The 22,496-nt window shown below is 40.1% G+C and overlaps 2 protein-coding genes across 2 annotated transcripts; one reads left to right on the forward strand and one right to left on the reverse strand.

Moving 5' to 3' along the window:
- Nucleotides 1–3,332: 3,332 nt before the first annotated feature.
- EIF2S2 (eukaryotic translation initiation factor 2 subunit beta) lies at nt 3,333–22,476 on the reverse strand. Its single transcript, XM_055544799.1, has 9 exons — nt 22,316–22,476; nt 16,844–17,021; nt 15,088–15,191; nt 12,161–12,296; nt 11,362–11,462; nt 10,622–10,770; nt 8,118–8,174; nt 4,458–4,543; nt 3,333–3,803 (listed from the first exon to the last, which is right to left on the reverse strand). Exons 1-9 carry the CDS (start codon nt 22,328–22,330, stop codon nt 3,628–3,630), a joined length of 1,002 nt encoding a protein of 333 aa, XP_055400774.1. The 5' UTR covers nt 22,331–22,476; the 3' UTR covers nt 3,333–3,627.
- LOC129625861 (40S ribosomal protein S13-like) lies at nt 19,634–20,174 on the forward strand. Its single transcript, XM_055544803.1, has one exon. It carries the CDS (start codon nt 19,684–19,686, stop codon nt 20,137–20,139), a length of 456 nt encoding a protein of 151 aa, XP_055400778.1. The 5' UTR covers nt 19,634–19,683; the 3' UTR covers nt 20,140–20,174.
- Nucleotides 22,477–22,496: the final 20 nt, after the last annotated feature.

The following is a 22,496-nucleotide window of genomic DNA, read 5'->3' on the forward strand; positions in this document are numbered from 1 at the left end:
CTATCTATGTATTACATAAATGATTATTTAGGAAGAACACAAAGGGAATTCCCTGGCAATCCAGTGGTTAGGACTTGGCACTTTCACTGCTAAAACCTAGGTTTAGTCTCTGGTCAGGAAACTAATCCCACAAGCTGTATACTGCAGAAGAAAAAAAAAAAAAAGCCCAGATCTGGGCCCTTTGAGAGACATCTGTCATAGTTAGCTGGGACTGAAAAGTGAAGCAGTCATAACTCTTGAGGCCAAAACAGTTAATGATAGTGAAGTTGTTTCCCAGCATATTAGGTTCGGCTAATATCTCATGTAATATTTTGGCTTTAATTTGAACGGTTCCTGGCTCATTTTAAAGTTCATGAAAATCTGTACAATGAATATCATTTTTAAAAGTGCCCATTAAAATGGTGACATTCAGTAAGAATATCCGTTAATACTTATCCTTTAGAACAGCTGGTTCTCCAGTGGTTTCAAATACTGTTTAAAACAGAAGCCACGCTTAAAGCAAGGGGCAGTAATTAGAAGGTTCTTAAGTATCTGTTACCAGGGAAGGTTTGCAGGGATAGGACCCACAGCAATCACAGGAGACCCAGCAAGTGTTCGGTCCTTTCTTTGGAGAGCACCACCATTAATGGGACAAAGCTTGAAGGACTATGCCTCTGTTGTTGCAAACCTTTGGGAGAGTGTGATGCTCCTGGAGACAGGTAGCCACCCTGTCTCAAAGCAGAGCCATTTTTCACAAGGTCAAAGGCTACTGTCACCATAAAAATAGGTAAGTAATACCTATAGTCTTCAGGATTTGCACACTTGGCAGGGCAAAGGCAGAGCATCTCTCTTCAGGAAAGGGGATCGCTCACAAGTACTATCAGCCATTGCGTCTCCTCCCCTCTGACCAGGGTAATTCAGCCTGAGGGGAGTACAGAAGGAAGATCGTGCACAGTGCAAGGCAGGCAGGCCTGGGTTAAGCACTTTAAATATAATATTTCATCATCTCTGAGGTAGGCATTTTCTCATTTTCTAGATGAGAATACAGGATATAATGAATGATAGAAGGCTGCCAGTCCAGACTGTTCAAGGCCTGTACTCAGCATTATAAAAACCTAACATTTAGGGTATTGACAATAAACTATGGCATACCATGAATAGATTCTTAATGCAGTTTTTAAAAATACTGTACTAACTTGGAAAATGTTCTTGATATGAAAAGATTCTATGGTGATAGGATTATGGGAATTAAAACTCTAAAATTATAAATTCATCTTAGATAAACACTACCACATGCTATAAAGACTGACATATAAAAACACACCGTGAAGTCTGATGTTCTGTTCAAATATGCACTTCGGAGACCAGGTCAGAACTGGGGCCTCATACTTCCAGGCTGCCCAGCCCAGCATTTTTTTCTAAACACTTAGTCTACAACATGTTTGGGGGGAAGGGAGCTAAAAAAACCTGACTTACTACCCACAATCTAAGTCCTGCTTGCTCTAGGTATGGGAATATATCAAGGAACATGTAAACTCTGCTCTCAGCACTTATGGTGGCCTGAGGGTAAAACAGTTGTTTACTTGAAGTGGGCAGGGACCTGTGAAGAGCCAGGAGATCTTAGGGAAAGTTTAAACTTTTCTGTAGATAGGACTGCGGGCAGGTATGAATTCAAGAGATGTAACTGCATATTTATATGCTTGTGAAAATGCACATCCACATACAAAAGACTCACTTTTGTCATGGAACATGTTTATCTGGTCTCAAAAAACGCCCCCCCACAACCCCCAGCATAATTAGGAACACCCTTTAACAGTTTCTGAAGACACTTTGGAAATGGTGGTCTGATTCCCTTAAAACTAGAACATTGCTCTTGATCGGAAACCCTCAATGGCCTTTGCTTTGTCCCTCCATAGAAGATTCCTTCCAGCTGAGCTATGGCTGGTCTGAGATAGTACAGTAGACAGAAGAGAGGCTGATGCTACTGGGAATGCTAACCTAGGGTAACTAGTCATTTTGAATGGGTTTGCTACAGTCAGTCCAATTTTGACCAAATAGTACCTCAACAGGACTATCTTGAAGTCTCAATCTGTCTGGAGAATCTGTTTTGGAGAATGGACTTGAGAACTGGGGTTAAAACTGCCAATCTGTCACCAAACTGTAAAATCCCATGTCTCCCAACTAAAGAACAAAACACACATACACAGGCACAAAAGCGCTAATTACACGAGAGGCACTGATCCTTGGTTTATTCACGCAATAACAGCTGACATTGGGAATTGTGTGGATATAGATACAAAAGAAGGAAGAGGAAATAAACAGCAGTTGAGTTCATCAGGGCAGTGTTGGCAGCTCAGCCAGTGTGTAGTCCCCTCAAGACCTACTGGGTTGAGGGAGAGTGCTCTGCCCCCTCTACCACTTCTTGACCAAGGCACCTTACAACACTTCGCCTATACTTTGGGTCACAGTGATTAAACACAACATGGTCAAGACACTCAAGGCTGAGTGACTGCTCCTGGAATAGTCTGGCAATAAGAAAGAGGAAGGAGCAGCATTATGCCCTTACCCTCAGCAAGTGCAAGGCAGATCACAGCAGGTATTTAAGAGGATCTTTTCTCTTGTGCTCAGGGGGAAATACCTTTTTGGCCAAAACCACAGAAGGCAGAATCAGAAGGAGGCCCCAGAAGTGGAACACAATCAGAATCACCTCTTGGTTTCTCATGATCACATTCAAAATCTACTTTAATACAGAAAATAGAAAAAAACATTTGTGGTGGGCCATTTTTCAAATCCAGAGCCCAAGTTGAGGAAAAACAAAAGTGTCCTCTAGCATCATGGTTTGGACTGTCAAGAGTTCTCTCTACTGCATAAGCCACACCACTTTCTCACCAACAGATGCCCGACTAGGGTTATTCTTGGTGTGCCAGCAAGTTCTAAGACATACTCAAAGGCTGTATCTCTTAAGATTCTCTTAGTGGCCAATAAGGAAAATTCTAAGGAAGGTACTTAGCACCCTGTATTTCCTCATATGGTAACAGACGGAGGACTCAGCTGTGAGGTAGTGGCAACAATCCCCACATAATGAAAAAGAATTCAAGTCTATATAATTGTTTCCTGGACACCAAAAACAGACTGTCCTCCCAGATCTCATGTTCCAACCATCATGTGAAGCTGTGTCTACTTCAGGCATCCCAAGAAACTGAGAAGGAAAATGACTACCCAGCTTAAGATTCTCAGGACAAGCATAGAGAGACCTCACCAGAGCTGCCCAGGCACAAACTTGTTGTGCTGAATTCATTAAGCATAATTTTTTAATAGAAAAGAAAACTGAAGGACAAACCAAATTGAAAGAATCACTGTTATAATAACTTTAATTTATCTTGCATTTTACAGAAGTCTATGAACGATTTTAAAAAAGCACCGCCTTACCCCATCATGTTTCTCTGACAGTTGTTAGAGTAGGCAATGAGTATGTCAACAGCTTCAGCAACGGCATCTTGCAAGAATTTCAGACCAACCAGCCACACGCCAAAGAACTTGGCAGCTTTTCTATCTTGTTTTTAATACAGTGGTATATCCACTCTGATGGTAAACCTGTCCAGCCAAATCTCCACAACACACTTTGCAAAATCAGTGGTGATTAGCAAATTAGTTAGCTTTGGCACGGAGCTGTGCTCGCTTGCCTGTGACAGCCTGGAAGCCAGTTTTGATGCTGGCAACAGAGCATCGAGAATGACAAGTTTCGCACTGTAAGAAATAGAGTCGGGTGTCCTTTTGCAGGATTGTGTCTGGTGATCGGCACGTGTGACAGGTGACGTATTCCTCTGAGGAGAAACAACACACAGAATTACCTGGTAGCCACCGGTTTTTTTTTACCTGAGGTTTTCTTTCCTCTAAAATGCTTCTACTGAACTCTGCAATCCCACATTGGAACCCAAGCTGAAAGCTTATCTTAGCTACACCCAGCTATTCTAGAGGTAAGAAAAAAACAAGCTATCTGATGTAATAGTTCACAAACTTAACCATGGGTTGAAAAAAGGCTCCACATGTCCAAAGAAGCAGTGACACGTTCCAGATGCCTACTCCTGGCTTTGTCTATAGGAAACCCACTCAATCGAGAGAACTTAATAGCTTTCTTAGGGGGGAACAGATCTGCCAATTTTAAGTGATTAGGAAGGTAAGAGAACTAGGTCAGATCAGGTCTGAATGCAGATAGATTTCTTTGACTTGGCCTTCCAGCCTAGAACCAACCAGCAGCCTTGATCAGCTGGGTCTGATCAAGGAAATCCAAATCCCACTCCCTGACCCCCAACTGGCTACCAAGAGCCACCTCCCACCCCAGTTCCCCACCACTATCATTTTCCCTTATCTTCTAAGGCCAGCCTGTCTAGCTTCATTAAAAACCAATGGCTGTCACCCAGAGTATTTCAGCCCCATGGGAACATTTCAGAGTGATGTGTTAAAAATTACAGACTTACTGATATATCTTCTCAAAACATTTTCTATCTGTTTCTGTTGGAATCTTCCTTTAATTACAAGTTGATTATTACCATCTATAGAACCACTATGAAAGAAAACAAAAGTATCTATTACTGCTTTTTCCTATAAGGAATCAAATACCAATCAAACATTTTAAATATTTTTATAATATTAAATATTCAAATATTTTAAATACTAAAATATATTCAATGACACAGGTAAGTTACAGGGGCAATACTACCTGGTTTCTCAAAATTTAAGTAGTTGGTGCCTAATGACTTACCCTTATTTCCTAACATTAAATTCAATTTTTAATTACATCTTCCGCAACAAATGATTTGTAATTAAGTCTAAAACCAGACTGGTTGAAAATTGGGAAAGGACTATTGTCAAGGCTATATGTTGTCACTCTGCTTATTTAACTTACATGCAGAGTACATCATATGAAATGCCAGGCTGGATGAATCACAAGCTGGAATCAAGAGTGCCAGGAGAAGTATCAATAGCCTGACATGCACATGCTGCTGCTGCTGCTGCTAAGTCGCTTCAGTCGTGTCTGACTCTGTGCAACCCCATAGACGACAGCCCACCAGGCCCCGCCGTCCCTGGGATTCTCCAGGCAAGAACACTAGAGTGGGTTGCCATTGCCTTCTCCCGATATGCACATGACACCACCCTTATGGCAGAAAGTGAAGAGGAACTAAAAAGCCTCTTGATGAGGGTCAAAAAGCAGAGTGAAAAAGCTGGCATGGAACTCAACATGAAAAAAAGTAAGATGATACGGCCTCTGGCCCCATCACTTCATGCAAACAGATGGGGTAAAAGTGGAAACAGGGACAGATTTTATCTTTTTGGGCTCCAAAATTACTGCAGAGTGACTGCAGCCATGAAATTAAAAGATGCTTGTTCCCTGGAAGGAAAGCTATGACCAACCCTAGATAGTATATTAAAAAGCAAATACATCACTTTGCGGACAAAGGTCTGTCTAGTTAAAAGCTATGGTTTTTCCAGTAATCTTGTTACGGATGTGACAGTTATACCATAAAGAAGGCTGAGTGCTGGAGAAGACTCGTGAGAGTCCCTTGGACTGCAAGGAGATCGCACCAATCGTAAAGGAAATCAACCCCAAATATTCATTGGAAGGACTAATGCTGAAGCTCCAATCCTTTGGCTACCTGATGTGCAAAGCCGACGCAATGGAAAAGACCCTGATGCTGGGAAAGAGTGAGGGGAGGAGAAGGGAGTGACAGAGGATAAGATTGGTTGGATAATATCACTGACTCAGTGGACACTGAGTTCTGGGAGATAGTGATGGACAGGGAAGCCTGGCATGCTGCAGTCCATGGGGTCAGAGAGCTGGACTCAGCCATTGGAGGGAAAAAAAAAAAAACAAACTTAACTGTGTGATGACCCATTCACTCAACAAAGGACAATCACACTTTTGTTGACTGCATACCACATGCAAAGCAGTGAGGTGCACTATAAATATAAAAACTATGAAAAGAGCTACAGATATCCTTAAAAATTCTAAGACCAAATCTTTTGATCAGTTGCATATAGTTCATGAAGATGTTCTAAAATTGTGGTGATGGTTAACTATGTGAACAAATTAGAAACTACTGGATTATACATTTTAAAATGTGTGAGTTGTATCTATAAAGCAATTTCAACCCCTCCCCCAAAAGTACAGTTGAAATCACAGGCCTCATATTATCAATGATGCTTAAAGAGAAACTTTTTTTAAAGCAGTTGTTGACAAGTAATACTTTTGAGAAAGCAAGGCTCTGGGCTAGACATCATTTAAAAAAAAAGTTGATGTAAAAAAAAAAATAAATAAATTTATATGGAAATGCACAGGACTGAGACTAGCCAAAATAATGATGAAAAAGAAGGAGAAAGTTGGAGGACTCATGTTTTCTGAGACTGAAATATATTGCAAAGCCACAGTGCTCATGTACATCAATGAAAAAAATTAAGAGTCCAAAAATAAACCCTTATTTTATTGTCAATTGATTTTTGAAGTAGCGTCAAGGTAATTCATTGGAACAGAGAATAGTTTTCTCAACAAATGGTGCGAGATCAACTAGGTTATCTATTTATACGCAAAAGAAACAGCTTTGACACTTTTAACTTTTAACATACCAAAAAACAGCTGCAAAATAAATCGTTGACCTAAACATAAGAGCTAAAATTGTAGTCATCTTAGAAGAAAACACAGACGTAAATCTTCATGACCATCTGTTAGTCAATATTTTCTTAAGTATGACACTGAAAAGCACAAGTGACCAAATAAACACACTGATAATTGGGTTTCATCAAAATTAAGAAGCTTTGGAATTTCAGCCATACAAAAATGTGAAAAGAAAAAAAGAAATTACAAATCAGAAAGTAAACAAAAATTCAGCCAAGCGGCATTAAATCTATTCCTTATCTTACTATTAAATTGACTTTTCCAAGAACCTCTCCTATGATTCTCCTCTAACTGTAAGAGTTTATTATCATCCTCCATGAACAGCAACCCTTAATTTCCAGGCAACGGTGATTCTAGTGCTTGACACAGAAAATCTTTTTCATTTACTGTCAAAAGAAATTCAGTTTTCTTGATAGCCCTATAATTAGCTCACTGACTATAAATTCACTGGTTACAACTTGTTATAATTTACCTCACCTCCACAAAAACTGTAATTATTCTGAGAAGTAGGAAAAACACTGCTACCTTTTGCTCCATCAGTTTATGTAATTTTAAGTTTGTAACAAATTTACATTTAAAATACAATTCTCCCACAACACAGCCCACATATCTACCACTGGTCAAGCAAATTACTCCTGAACTCCATATCAAATACAGCCAGTTCCAACAAAATGAGTTTCTAGATAGGAAGAGACGAGAACCCCTTAATTACCTCTGTACTACCAACAAGGCACAAGATTAAGGCTTTTAAGAGTTAAAAGCTCCCAAGAAACATAGACCTGAGTTTACATCTTGACTGCAACTAACTAGCTATGTGACCTAGTGGCTCAGATGGTAAAGAATCTGCCTGCAATGCAGGAGACCCAGGTTCAATCCCTGGATCAGGGAGATCCCCTGGAGAAGGAAATGGCAATGCACTCCAGTATTCTTGCCTGGAGAATCCCATGGACAGAGGAGCCTGGCAGGCTTTGTGGGTTGCAAAGAGTCGGGCATAACTGAATGACTAACACTTTTTTCTTTATGTGACCACCTATACAACCTCACTTCACCAAACCTGTTTCCAAATGTGTTAAGATGGAGTAACACTACTTTCTAACAGTCCACAGAACTGTTGTAAAGATGAGACGGTATCCAAAAGAGTCTGGCACACAATGGACGCTCAACATGTTAGTCATATTCATTATTACATTACTTATTTTTAAAGGGACATTCGACTCACTTTGGTATACCTAACAGGCCTGTTCACATATGAGCCACTGTGGACTGTTTTCCTATTCCCAAGTAGCCAACCTCTCCCATAGAAATGAACAAGTTTCCCTCCTTCATTGCCCTAAAAGTTCTTCTGACAATCAGGTGGATGTTTTTTTCCCTAAGTGTATTACATATCTTTTCAAGTTAAAAGAAGTTCTTATAAAATGTCCATTAATACTGTAAGTAACTGTATACAAACGTGAATATAGTTTCTTACCTTGTACCCAATTCAGCCAATAAAAATGCAAGGAGATGTTTAGGCTGACGATGTAATCTAAAAAGAAAGTGGAATAATATAAGCCGTATCTTTCATGGAAATCTAACAAAACTTCTAAAAACCTCACTCTCTTCACTGTTTTGTAATTACTCAGCTGTTAGGTGAATTTTAGCACAGTTCATCAAACTCTGAAATGAAGATATATATGATACCATTTGTTTACATTTTAAAGCCCATAAAACAATATTACATTTTATTTACAAGTATATACACACTGGTAAATGTCTATAGACATGGACAGGAAAGGTAAATACCAACTTTAAAGGATAAGATCTTTTTCTAGGAAGGAAAGTAAAAGAGATCAGAAAGATATATAAAGATGGCCTTAAATTGTAATTGTAAAGCCCTCTTTTTAAAGAAGTAAAAGGATCTGAAGTTAAAGTATCAAGAGGTCAAAACACACCAAATCAAGGCAATGAATACTTGGGTGTCTGTTATGCAAATTCCTATATATTTCCTGTTTGGAATTTATTTTTAAAAAGGGAAGTATTTCATGGCAGCCCAACAACAGAAATTTAAAACAGCTAAAATAGTCACCAACTGGAAAGTGGTTAAATTATGGTACATCCATTCTATCCTGCTTTTAAAATATAGGTCTCTAAATAATAAAAAAGCATAAAATGAAAAAGCACATAAAGTGAAAAAAAGCAAACCAGAGTAATGCCACTCAGTACACTTTTTAATTCTATTCACTTGGCACTGTTTGAGTTTGTTCCAATAACTAGGTACTACTATTGTAATTTTAAAAAGCTTTTTCCTCCAAATGTAATGAGTAAGGGTCGGTGAAATATAATAAAACTGGTAGGTACCTATATTGCTAGTGGGAGTATAAACTGGTATAAACTTGCTGGAAAGCAACTTGCCAATGTTTGCTATAAACAGTGTCCATTCCTTCTGACTAGGCAATTCCTCTTTGGGAATTTTCACCCTAAGGCTCTATTCTAAGTTCTGCCAAGATACACGTATCAGGATTGTTCATATCAGGATTGTTCCGTGAAGCTCTGCCTGATATTGAAAAATTGGGAGCAACCATGTTCAACCAAGGAACTGTCAGAATATGTTGTATAACTCTTAAAAACATTTGTAAAGATTATTTAATGATATGGGTAAAAAGTTCATTATATATTGAGAAAAATATGTTAAAAACCAGTATAATGCCAATTTATTAAAAAATATTTAGATGCTTAAAAGTAGCTAAAGAGGGGGCTTCCCTGGTGATCCAGTGGCTAAGACTCTGCATCACAATGCAGGGGGCCCACATCCAATCCCTAGTCAGAGAAGCAGATTCCACATGCCACACCTAAGAGTTCACACACTGCAACTAAAGATCCCAAGTGCTGCAACTAAGAGCCGGTATAGCCAAATAAATATTAAGAAAAAAAAAGTAGCTAAACATAAAAATACTAAACTATGATTACCTATCTCTTAATGATGGACTTAAAACAGATGAGTTCTCATTTTCTTTGGCAGGTCTGTATTTTCTCATTTTCTAATTTCTATAGATAGAAATACTATTACCACCAGCAAAAAAAAAAAGTCTAAAACTTTTTAAGTTATGCCTATAAGCAACGAAAACAAGTGGTTACTCTGGTCAGGGAATTTTTAGTGATTACATTTTCTTTATTTTGACTTCCCTGGTGGCTCAGATGGTAAAGTGTCTGCCTACAATGTGGGAGACCTGGGTTCAATCCCTGGGTCAAGAAGATTCCCTGGAGAAGGAAATGGCACCCCACTCCAGTACTCTTGCCTGGAAAATCCCAAGGACGGAGGAAGCTGGTGGGCTACAGTCCACGGGGTTGCAAAGAGTCGGACACGACTAAGCAACTTCACTTTCTTTCCCTTTTACTGACAAGCCTATATTACTTACGAAATTAAAGAACAAACAGGAGATAAGGTCAGTTGTCCTAAGGAACCTGCCAAAAAAGGTGTAGCTGAGGAAGTCTGAGAAGAGCCAGGCCCAGACAGTGACATGGGGGTATGACAGGCATGGAATGTGATGGTAATTAATGAAGTGGAAATCTCATCACCTGTGTCTTGGCAATAACCAAGGAAGCAGAACATTAAATGTAGCTGCCTTCCCAAAGCTCACTGCTTGTACTTGCTTGGCAGGCCCACTCCAGCCTGATGAGCTTTTCCATCTCCCTGGGCTTCCCAGGCTTCTTTCTAAGGACTACACTCAGTCTCCTGACTCTTCACTCCATCTGGTTAGAATCATCTCATAAGTCAGCATGAGTTGCCTTCCCTTACTTTTAGATGCCTAATAAATCAAGCCTTAAGACCTATGAATTGAAAGAACTGACGGACTTGAACTGTGACCTTGCTCAACCCAGCCCTGACCTCTGCACTGTCTCCTACCGGCAATAACGTCCACATTAAGGATATTTAACATCCACTCCACTGAGAACCTGGCATTTGGGATGGAGACTCCACATTAACCAACTTACAGTTTACAGATGTCTGTAAAGTTGACAAAAGAAGTTTTCTTGGTTCCTACTCGAACGACCTGTGGTGGTTTCATGACAAATTTCCTTTTCTCTCCAGCCACCATATCTGGATTCTTTTCCCTCATGATGTTGAACACTCGATTCAGTAGCTAGAGAGATAAAGTGGTAGTCATGTACAGTCTTATTAATAGCAGGAGTATACAGTTCCCACTTGCGTAACTTGTGCATTTCCTTTAAGAACAAACTTTACTTCTTATCAAATGTACACATTCATCACATGTTCTGGGAGCTCCTTGAAAATAATTCTCAACCCTGAACAGCAACTGGTCCGTTATGAAAGCGCAACAGTTCCATATTCAAAGTTAAAGGAACGAACAAGCTCCTACTACTTCTACTGTTACTGTGAGAAAATATGTGGTACCTGGAAAAGTAAAATTCAGACGACCCAGAACAAACAAACTCCAGACTAGCTTGGCCCCTTTTAACACTTCCTTTCTCTACTGTCCCCCTCCAGGGGGGCTCCAATGATCTTAGAAGTTCATGGATTCTGATGATACTATAATGACTGCCTGCCCCATACGTGGGCATCAGGCAGTGCTGTGCATTGGCTGTGTGACCTCTCTGGGTCTGTTTCATTATCAACCTGTACTTCAATGGCCCTTTCAATTCAGGGGACATTTATCCTGCTTTTGAGTTCTAGTGAACAGTTTAGCCCCCTTTCACAACAGAATTTGTCTTACCTCTTCATATGTGTAGTCTCTTTCTGAGCCTGCCCAAGCAGGGCCTGTCTGGTTACTGAATGAGATACCATCATCTTTTTTGCTGTCTTCATCTTCTAAAGCTACAGATAACAAAGACTGTAAGAATGAGGGGTAGGGCCTGATACAAGAACAAAAAGGGGAAGGGAGAAGCAGATCTAGAGAACTGAAAGCTTTAGGACATTTGTCTTCCCTCCCACAACTGCATTCATAACAGTCTCAATCATAAAGGCATCAAGGCTCTCAAATAACCCCATATTCCTTAGGGAGATGTTACAACTTTCATAAATCATCCTTAATAAAGACCTCTCTAATTAGGAATCTGTGGTAATACAGACACACTGAACTGTTTCTTGATTTAACAAACCAAATAATGCACTAGGATAATTAGAGGAAAAAATGTCTGTTTTGAAGCACTTAAGAAACAAACACATCCATAAAAACCCATCTGCTGACTGTACTAAATTCTCTGAAGTAGTTATAGCACTTCGAAGCTAATAAACAGCACTTTTAACAAAACAGTAAAAAAAAAAAAATTAAATCCAGTTACAGTAATTGTCTAAATCAGTATGTTATAATGTAATCACAACTGTCAAGTTCTTCCCCATGACATCTTTTAAACTTTCATTATCAAGTTAGATTCTGTTTCCTTTTAGCTTCCATTACTTGGTAGTGGAAATAAGGGGCCAAGAAAAAATAAATAAGGAACCCATTCATGAAAGAGACTAGGCCAAAGGTTTGTGTGAACCTAGAAATGAGCTGTTAAGCTCACCAATATTACCTTCATCTTTCTCTAGTACTTCATCCTCATCAGGGAACTTGACAACCTTCTTTTTCTTCTTTTTATTGCCAAGCATAATGTCAAGATCTTCCTCTGGTTCAGCTGGCTCCTGAACATCACTTTCAATCTTAAGGTCCTAAGAAAGTGAGATAAGAGTCAACATTTTGCTACTAGAATTATTATTTTTATTTTTAAATGATACAGGCTGACATGGCTTTGGGGGAAAAAAGTATTACATATTCAAAACTGAAGTTATAGATCAGAAATCTCTCTCACAGGTAAACCAAATTGGTTCAGAGTATCATTTAAACTGGAAAAATTTTAAGACACTTAACAAGGAATCTTATATCTCACTGACAATCTTCAGCAGGCATGGGGTTCAGGAATATTTTAAGTAAGTTTCTAAGTATTCTGATGCAGTTAGTAGGAGCGCCTTTTCCTCCTGACACCAAATATGTGATGTTTTTCCACACGAATTTTCCAACTCTGACACTAACTATATAACATACAAATCAATGTAGTTCTGACACTATCCAGTTAGTGACAAACTCCATGGATTTAAGGGCTCAGTCCCATAAGACTGTTTTCATTTCGGAGGCCAATTACAAGTACAGAGTCCCCAAGTTTCCCACACATATGTCCTGCTTAAAGTTCAGGGGTTCCCAGACACCCCTAACTCAATCACTTGCTAGAAGGGCTCAAACAACTCAGGAAAACACTTACCTTATTATACTTGACACATATATACACAATATATAAAGGATACACCTGGAAACAGCCAAATGGAGAACATGCATAGAGCAACAACAGGGAGGCAGAAGTGTAGTGCTTCCATGCTCTCTCCAGGTATACCACTCTCAACATCCCAATGTGGTCACCAGCACTGAAGCTCTCCAAAACTGTCCCCCAAGGATTTTTTTTACTGAGCCCACCCATGAGATTTTTATGGAGGCTTCATTCTGTAGGCATCATTGATGAAATCATTGGCTCTTGGTGATCAAACTCAGATCCAGAGATTCCAAGAGTCTTAGGAACTGTATGCCAGGACCAGTGGAAAAGACCAAATATTTTTTTTCTTATACCACTGCCAGCCTGGCACTAGGCTGTATAAGGAGGTCTTTGGGCAACACTTCAACAGATGAAATCATGAAAGAGGGAAAAGGCAGAACCCATGGAGAATTAGGGTCACATGATGAATGGACAGAGAGAAGGTAAAGCTTGATCCCAAGATTAGCTGCTATAGTCATGTGCCTGTAAACCAGACACAACCTTGAAATGAGACACAAAAACCCTAGAAGAGCAGAAAGGGCTAGTTTTAGTTCCAGCCTTCTAATCTCACCTACTTATATCAGTGTATCCAACCTGAAGTGTGCTGTCAACATTACTTATCAATATCTACTTTTGTGCTACTCTGTAAACCTTGCTATAGCAATTTTAGAAATCTAATGAGCAAAAAAGCTCAAATAGCCAGGAATAAAATGCAGCCTTAAAATGCCAAATCCAGCTGTGTTGTCTCAGTGCCACATCTGACCATCAAAGACCAATCAGCCCATGTTTATCAGCTGGATACACCAGACAAGAAACCAGGTATTAACCTAGTCTGTAAGACGACAATCAGTAAATGAGAAACTCAGACAGGCTAAATCTAAGTTAGCACACACCAGTCAGCTTCTAGTCCTATATTAATAATTTTATCCCAGTAAGCTCTATTTCTAACCTGGAGGCTAAGACCCAGTGAAAGGTAGAGAACAGCACAAAGTATTTTTCAAGATTTTTCAAAAGCCCCATGGTGGTCTGAAAATTCAAATCTTAAAAACACTTCAGCCTCAAGTTAATGTCCATGTCTTGCCTGATAAGGATACTTGAAACTTCTTGTTATGACTTTAGAGCAGAGTAAAAAGTATCCAAGCACTAAAATTAGAGCTTATAAGTGACTCTTCAGGACAAAAGTTACTAGAGAAATTTGTTAACCAAGACTTTCTGTGGCATATCTCTAACGTGTCACCTGGTTACCCGGGACATTTATACTTATTTATTCAGTATAATCTGAACATTTCTCTTTATCAATTTCCCTACAGTAGTAGGAAAAGAAGAGAATCTCCAAACAAGGAGAGAATAGGATAAATCCAGGTAAAATCATCTTGTTCTAAAGAACTCCAAATTATCCCCGAACCTCTGAAAACGGAAAGTATCTTACTCGTTTTAGTACCCTAACAATTAGCACACAATACCTGACTCACTGTCTTCACTAATACTTATCTACTAAATTAACAAATCATTAAAGAACAGACTTTCAGCTCCTTCCTCCACCCATCCTCCTATTCACCTACTTAGCCACCCATCTTTCTACTCCTTATTCAAAGTAACTCTGAGATAATTATTTTAGAAATCAATCCAGTAATAAGGCAACTACAGGGCCTCAAGTCCCCACAAGATCAGAGAATTCCATAAAACCAGCCTGACTGCTCTGGATCTCCTGTAGGAGAACAGGCCATAAAATCAGCCACCAGCCACCACAGGCCAGGGTTCATTCTTTGCTGCTCAGAGGTATACACATAAATCTGTGTATCCTCAACATGCTACCGAAAGTTTAACAGAAGAAATCATAGGGATATTTGTTCTACAGGATCTCACAGAAATATCTCTCCTCAGCCAATCTCAGTATGATTAATGATAAGTGGCATTTTGTAATCATCTTAATGGCACACAATACAATGTGTAAAAGCTAAATTTACATTCCTTTGAACCATAATTCCTTTAAAATATCTAGTCAGACACAATGCCAAGAAAACGACCTTAACAGTAGTGACTAAATCCTTAATTAAAAAAGCAAAACTAGTAAGAGATGAGACAAAGAGGGAGAAACATCAGCCATTAGCAACCTTTCAAGAGGTCAAATTTTACCTTCAATAAGAAAGCAATACTACCTTTATACCTTCTTCAGCTTCATCAATATCAAATATCTTTTTTGATTTTTTCTTCTTTTTCTTCTGATTAAAGAAATTCAAATCATCTAGATCATCAGAAGCATCTAAAAGATAATTGAGATTATCAATTATTAGCAAATAGCAAAGGCAGAGCATTGAGTTAAACCAAATGTTTATCTATTAATCAAGTCACCAGAATTAGAGAGACTGGTATTAATTAGCACAGTAATTCCTCTACAACTACAAAGGTTATGGTTCTAAAAACGCAATGGCAGGTCAACTCAAAGCTTTGTAGGAAATTACCTGGCTAGGGGACCATATACTGTGCTCAGTCACTTAGTCTTATCTAACTCTTTGTGATGCCATGGACTGCAGCCCGCCAGGCTCCTCTGCCCATGGAATTTTCCAGGCAAGAATACTACAGCAGGGTGTCATTTCCTACTCCAGGGGATCTTCCAGATCCAGGGATCGAATCGGGGACCATGTAGGGACTATTTATATAGTAGCTGACCATATGATGCCTCATTGTTCCCAAAACAAAGTCAGGGTTCTAACATACTTTTCCAAGGCTCTCCAGCTTAATCAACTTCTGCCTAGTCTCTCATATTCCACCTTAATCCCTAGTTCCAGCTCAACCGAACTACCTCCACTGCTTAGTGCAGTGTGTGTGCTCTCTCACCTTCAAGCCTTCCTATGGGCCCTCTCCCATAGCTCTTACCTTCATCTCACAGAATCTTTGTTAGAAGTTACTTCCACCAAGAAGTCTTCTCTAAGCCTATCTTTCCTATCCCCTTACTGGGTTAGGTATCCTGTAGGTGCTTGATAATAGTACCTTCTGTCATTCCAATAGAGGTGTTTACTTGCTGCTTGTCTATCTCCCAATGAGATACCAAGGGATTATGCCTTTCTCACCTATTGTGCCTAGTCCAACAAGTTATTCAATCAACCAACAAAAGGCCTTATAAAGTATTTCACGTTCATTAAAATGAGACTACAATATGAACAAAATGAAATTTTATCCACCATTAATGAGTAAAAATAGGTTTGGTTCAATAAGTTTTCCATTTGTTCTGCCCTACTGTACACTAGGAATATTTTTAAATACCTCTATTACAAAGTTTTTCAAGGAGCTATTTATGAATTCATAATTAATTCTTATTAAAAGAATGATTTATCTTCCAACTTTGTTTTAAACGTTTACAAGATGCTTAGCACATGGCAGATGCTCAATAAATGTCAGTTTTCTCTACCCCTAGTACAGTGTCTTCTATTCAACAAACATAAACATGTTTACTAAATCATTTAAATGGTGTTTATGTTAGAGCACAAGAGTGAGTAACTAATGCTGGCTGTAATTTTAATGTCTTCTATATATTTTCAAACTTGTTAAGACATAAAACTATCTATCTTGGTCCTATTTCTTTCTGCCTACACTCAAATACAACCACCGTTAAAACTGGAAGAGGGACAGGAAAAAAAAAACTGGAAGAGACTTCTGGACAGGCTAGATTGGAAAACCAGCCTTGGAGTGTCAAAGTTTTATCATCTTTGTCCTGTGGATTTGGTGGAATCTTCCCTGAAACAAGTCTAAAAGAAATCTGGCAAGGTCCCATGTGCCCAGACTGTTCATGGCCTCAGCCTCACTGTAACAGCCTCTCAGGCTGCGAGGGTCATCGTGTGCACAAAATTCAAAACACCAATGGAAGAGAACGAGGTCTTTCAGAACAATATTGACTCTCTCATGTTCACCACTTACCTTTTTTCCTACTGTCTTCTTCATCAGCTTCTACATCTTTGTCCTCAGTTGGCTCTGGCTCCACTTCTTTTGTTTCTGAGGGCTGGGTTTCTTCTGTCTGGGCATCCCCTTCCTCATCTAACATAAAAGGCTTCTTCTTCTTCTTTTTCTTCTTGCTCATAGTAGGATCAAAAATCATCTGTTTATTAAAAGATAAGAAGAAAAGAAACCGGGACCATGTGATTATTTTTAATGATGCTCATGTAACAAGCGTGCTGCAGTCTCAAAAGGCATACTCTTAAAAAACACATGTACTGTTTTTTAATTTATAAATTATCACAAGATAATAGAATTTAGGAAAGGGAGCTTAGCGTTATAACAACCTAAGCTTCGTCCCTTGCTTTATGAATGAGAAAACCAAAGCCCAGACAAGTCATACATGTTTTAAGTTTGGTAACCTGGGTTGCTACACCAGGAGACCTGACCTGAATTTAAAATAAACTTAAAAATGTTTTTTTATCCTGAAATTCAAACTTTTAAAGAAATCCATCATCAATCCTTCATATAACAAATCCCTATCTGAGTGAAAGAAACTTCTATACAACCTTTTACTCTGCTTTGTTCTTCTAGAACATTAAAAGAAAATGTTTAAAAGCGTTAAGTCCAGAACCTAACTGACTGAATTCAAATCCTAATTCTGGTTTTTACTTTTGTTACCCCAGATAAGTTCTTGCCCTCTCCACACCTCAACTGTAAAGTGGAGATCAGTAGCAGAACCAAAACCAAACCTAAAAAGGTAAACAGGCTTCCCTGGGGGCTCAGACGGTAAAGAATCCACCTGGGTTGGGAAGATCCCCTGGAGGAGGGCATGGCAACACCCTCCAGTATTTTTCCCTGGAGAATCTCTTGGACAGGGGCCACTTTAGGCGGCAGTCCATGGGGTGGCAAAAAGTCAGACATGACTGAGCGACTAAGCACAGCACAAAAAGGTAAATATACATAAAACACTTGGCACAGTACCTGGTAAAAAAGTACTCAATAAATGTTAGCAATTGTTATACAATTTATATATAATGCTTTAGAGTTGACAAAGCATGGTATGTCTTGCTTCCTATCACCAAAATCCATCAACCCAGGGTGATCTAATCTTTAAGACATATCATGAAACTCAAAAAAATTTCCCAAATTGATTGTAATTAACTTAAAATCCTTTATGTCCCAAGTACATTAAGGAAACTGAGCTACACTGAAACCAAACTATGGTCTGTAATAAGGGAGAGTGGTGTAGTATCATCCTCACCCAATAAAGAAGGATCTGCAAGATGTTTTGGAAATTGATACAGCCTCATTTCAAAGTTATCCCCTCCTACCTTAAGAATGCTCTAACTGTATAAATGATTAATTCTAGAAAGCAGTCAGTCTGAGGAGCATAGTTTGGCAAACTTAAGAGTAGTAAACAGAAGAGTCAGGAGGAAGGAGTTCCCCACTGCTGACCTACTTGGTCTTGGGTCACCCTAAATACTGTGCTGTAATCATTCCAAGGAAGAAGCTATAGTTCATCCTCATTCCTGAAATATGGAGATTTGGCAAAAGGACAGATAACACTCCAAGCACGATAAATCCGGTTGTCTGGCAGGCCTTACATGCCATTTACTGCATTTTTTTTTTCAGTATCAAGTTTGCCTAGAATATTAATTATCTTTTAACTATTATTCAGTAAAACAGACCAAAGATAAGAGGGACATCCACTGCTGTTATCCTTTGAAAAACATTCATATAGGTCCACAGGGAAACATTGTGGTTGTAGCCTTGAAAAGGGTTATAAATATTCAAGAATTATACACTGACGTAATTAACATCTCTCCCAATTACTGTCTCTGGATGCTGAAGACATATACTCATCCCTTCATTTTATTCACACCACTCAGCAAAACTAGAGTTTAAAAATATGGAAACCAGGGATTCCTAAACAGTACCCAAAGTAGACCTCCCTCAAACCAAAAGGTCAGTCTTGACTTATATGTGTGTGTTTTTTTTTTTTAAGACTTTTATATCTGATTTAACAAAGTATCACAGTCCAGATGTTTTATGAGACTAGTTGGGATCTGAGAAGCAAATAGTTGCTCACAGCGTGCTTAACGAAAATCAGACTCTTTTGAGCTATCTTTTTAAGTCTACAATAAAGTCTTCAAATGTTTTCTCTTTTTAACTTCCCATACTGGGTTGGGTTGACGAAGGTGAGGAAAAGGGATACCAGCAAAAATTACCAACAGACTAAAGTGCTTCAGCAAATTGGAAGCCTACTCACATCTATCATACCTTACTCAAGATAACTTTAAGGCCTAGAAGGCACCACCGCAAGAAGGTAGGAGCTGCAAAAGAACCCAGAGAGGCAAGGTGAGCAGAACAAATGCTGTGTGGTCATCTCTGGGTGATAGGATTCTGGGAGATTTTAAGGCCTAGAAGGCACCACCGCAAGAAGGTAGGAGCTGCAAAAGAACCCAGAGAGGCAAGGTGAGCAGAACAAATGCTGTGTGGTCATCTCTGGGTGATAGGATTCTGGGAGATTTTTATTTGTATTTTGTTCTTCTGTGTTTTGTATACTTCATACAATACACATTCCATTTTTCATTCAGTTTCTTTTGTAAAACACCTTACCATGTTGTGTGAAAACCCAGTATTCAAATACTTTGTGAATGGGGCCCAGTAATAAGCAATAATCTTAGCTACTGACAGCACTTTGATGCCTGCAGATCAGGGAACTTTCCTCACATGGCAGCACTCCTATTTCTAGAATACTGCTTTTCAGAGGTCAGTTTAAAAGAGATTATGCTCCCTTTTGCTACCACACCGCCGCCATCATGGGTCACATGCACGCTCCCGGGAAGGGCCTGTCCCAGTCGGCTCTGCCCTACCGCCGCAGCGTCCCCACCTGGCTGAAGCTCACTTCTGACGACGTGAAGGAGCAGATCTACAAACTGGCCAAGAAGGGCCTGACTCCCTCACAGATCGGTGTGATCCTGAGAGACTCTCATGGTGTTGCACAAGTACGTTTTGTGACAGGCAACAAAATCTTGAGAATTCTTAAGTCCAAAGGACTTGCTCCTGATCTCCCTGAGGATCTCTATCATTTAATTAAGAAAGCTGTTGCTGTTCGGAAGCATCTTGAGAGGAACAGAAAGGATAAAGATGCTAAATTCCGTCTGATTCTGATTGAGAGCCGTATTCACCGGTTGGCTCGATACTACAAGACCAAACGAGTCCTACCCCCTAATTGGAAATACAAGTCATCCACAGCCTCTGCCCTGGTTGCATAAATTTGTGTATTGTACTAAAGCAATAAAATCATTGTTTAACAGAAAAAAAAAATAAATAAAAGAGATTATGCTATTTGAGTTTTGGGCTTACTTGCCAGGTTTGAAAGGCAGTGTGCAGTTTATGGCAACTATACATTAAAAAATTAAAAGAAAAACAGGAAATGTGAAAAAAGAAATAAATTACTTTTTATTAGTAGATTCTTCAATGCTCTATCCTGGCTACCATGCAAGACTACTTCTGCTGTAGGACATCCCTAACAGTTTATCATTTCCACCTACCGATTTTTCACTTGATCCTTACAAGCCTGTAAAGCAGCCAGAAGTTAAGGATTGGCCTAGGAAAACTTCTCTATCCAACAGGATTAGAGGAACCAGAACCTGCACATACCTTCAGAGTGGAAGGCAAAGGTGGGATTCTAGTTCCACTAACTTGCTCTGTGATGTTGGACGACTTAACTTCCCTGGGCAGTAATTTCCAGTTTACAAAACGGACTGGTAGATCTGAGAAATGCAAAGCTTTTTAAATACTTTATTGGCTTTCAAAGTCCTCTCCTGGAATGCTGGTTTTGCCATCTCTGCTTGTCAAAATCCTTTTCACCCTTCAGTAATATTCCACTTCTTTCAACATCTAATCCCACCGCTAAAACTGAACCCTCCAGCCCTCCAAACTGCTGTTAATGCTCTATTTCTACCTCCTGTACCAACTAGTAGTAGATCTCTTACAACACTTGTGAGCACTTTACCATATAAAACACAGAATAGTACCCCAGAGAACTCTGTGCTATACAGATGTTTACTTGTTAAAGGTAATGGAAAGCTTAGAAAATGAGTAGAAACAAAACAAACCTGACACAACGCCTCTCAGAACTTTTGAAAGACAATGGTGGACAGCAACGTCTAACCATGACCTCCAAAGCAGGAATCGCATACTTCCCTCAGACTCAGTTTCCTTCCTCAGAGTCTCCTAGGCACCAAACGGAGATTTGGAATTCTAAATACTACTGGCTCGGTCACTTACTATTTGATCACGGGCATCAATCACACAACTCTCTAGAAGCCTCAGTATTCTCATTTCTGAGAACTAAGAGCTTGGAATCGCCTCCAGAATATAATCCCAAATCCCTTAATTTGTCTTCAAACTCCTCCATGAACTAGCCACTACCTATATTTTAAGGAATTAACTCTAACCAAGTTGGATAATATTCTACGTCCTTGCCCTGAATCCCTTCCACTACTTGAAGAAATTTAAAGCATTTTCAGGACCCACCTCAAATGACAAAGCTCAAAAAAGCTTCGAATTTTTCTCTGCTCTCCAAGGCCCTGCTGGCCAATCACTCGAATGTTTACAGAAATTAATCAAAAACTTAAGGGAGTTTTCCAGCGGTAGTTCAATATCTATGGCTCGTACTTAAAAGTCAAATGTCATTTTAGGCCGTTTGGATTTAAATAAACTGCGATAAACATGACCAAAAAGGGACTTGAGGAAATTTGCTGAGGTACAAGCAAGACAGTGGGAAAAGACCGAGGGAGCTTTGCAGCCCGGACTTCCCGCTGACGTCGCTGAGAGCTATGCTAAGGCAGACTCAGGGACTCCCGCCCTAAAACTTTCCCAGGTTAATCACTTTTTCAGACTTAAGGATGTTTTCTTCTTGCCTTCTCCCCACTCTCCCCTCTTAAAAAAAAAAAAAAAAGCTCTAGATAAGAACAAAAGTGGATGCCGGGCAGGACAAGCCAGCCTGCAAAAGTTTGAAACGCGGTCGCTCTACTAGAGCCGAGAGACGCTCCTCTCCGTACCACCAGCACCCAGCGAGGGAGAGTTGGAGCTGCAGAGTCAAATCGAAAGGAATGCAGGAGTCGCCGGCCCCAGTCTCGTTCAGTTGGGGCATGAACCGGGGATTCAAGCCCTCTTCTGGAGGGCAACTCTACGTGCTCTCCATTCCGGAAACGCCGGCCACGGGAGGACGCCGGCATCAGCGCCGCCGCCCTGAGGAGAGCCGGGAAACCGCCAAGCCAGGGCTCCGGAGCCCTCGCCGGCTCTACCGCTCCGGGTCGCCTAGGCCCGGCTGTCCCACATGGCGGCGGCCGGCCGCTAGGCCGCAGGCCCAGTCTCCCATACTGGGGTGGGTCTGGCTCACTGCCTTGGTCCCTAGACATAGTGCCAGTCTCAGGCCCTCACCTCGTCCCCGGACATGGCTGCGGCTCGAGTGGGCTCGGCACGGACGAAACTCTGACGGGTCAGCCCCAGGCCCCGGCTTCAGTACTGCTCCTGCCGACACTTCCACCACCGCACTAGGCTCTTGCATCAGCGAAAGGGAACGACACCCCGCCCTCTCCGCCCAAGCGTTATAAATGCGCCT

This window comes from Bubalus kerabau, chromosome 13 (assembly GCF_029407905.1).
Source record: "Bubalus kerabau isolate K-KA32 ecotype Philippines breed swamp buffalo chromosome 13, PCC_UOA_SB_1v2, whole genome shotgun sequence".
NCBI lineage: Eukaryota > Metazoa > Chordata > Mammalia > Artiodactyla > Bovidae > Bubalus > Bubalus kerabau.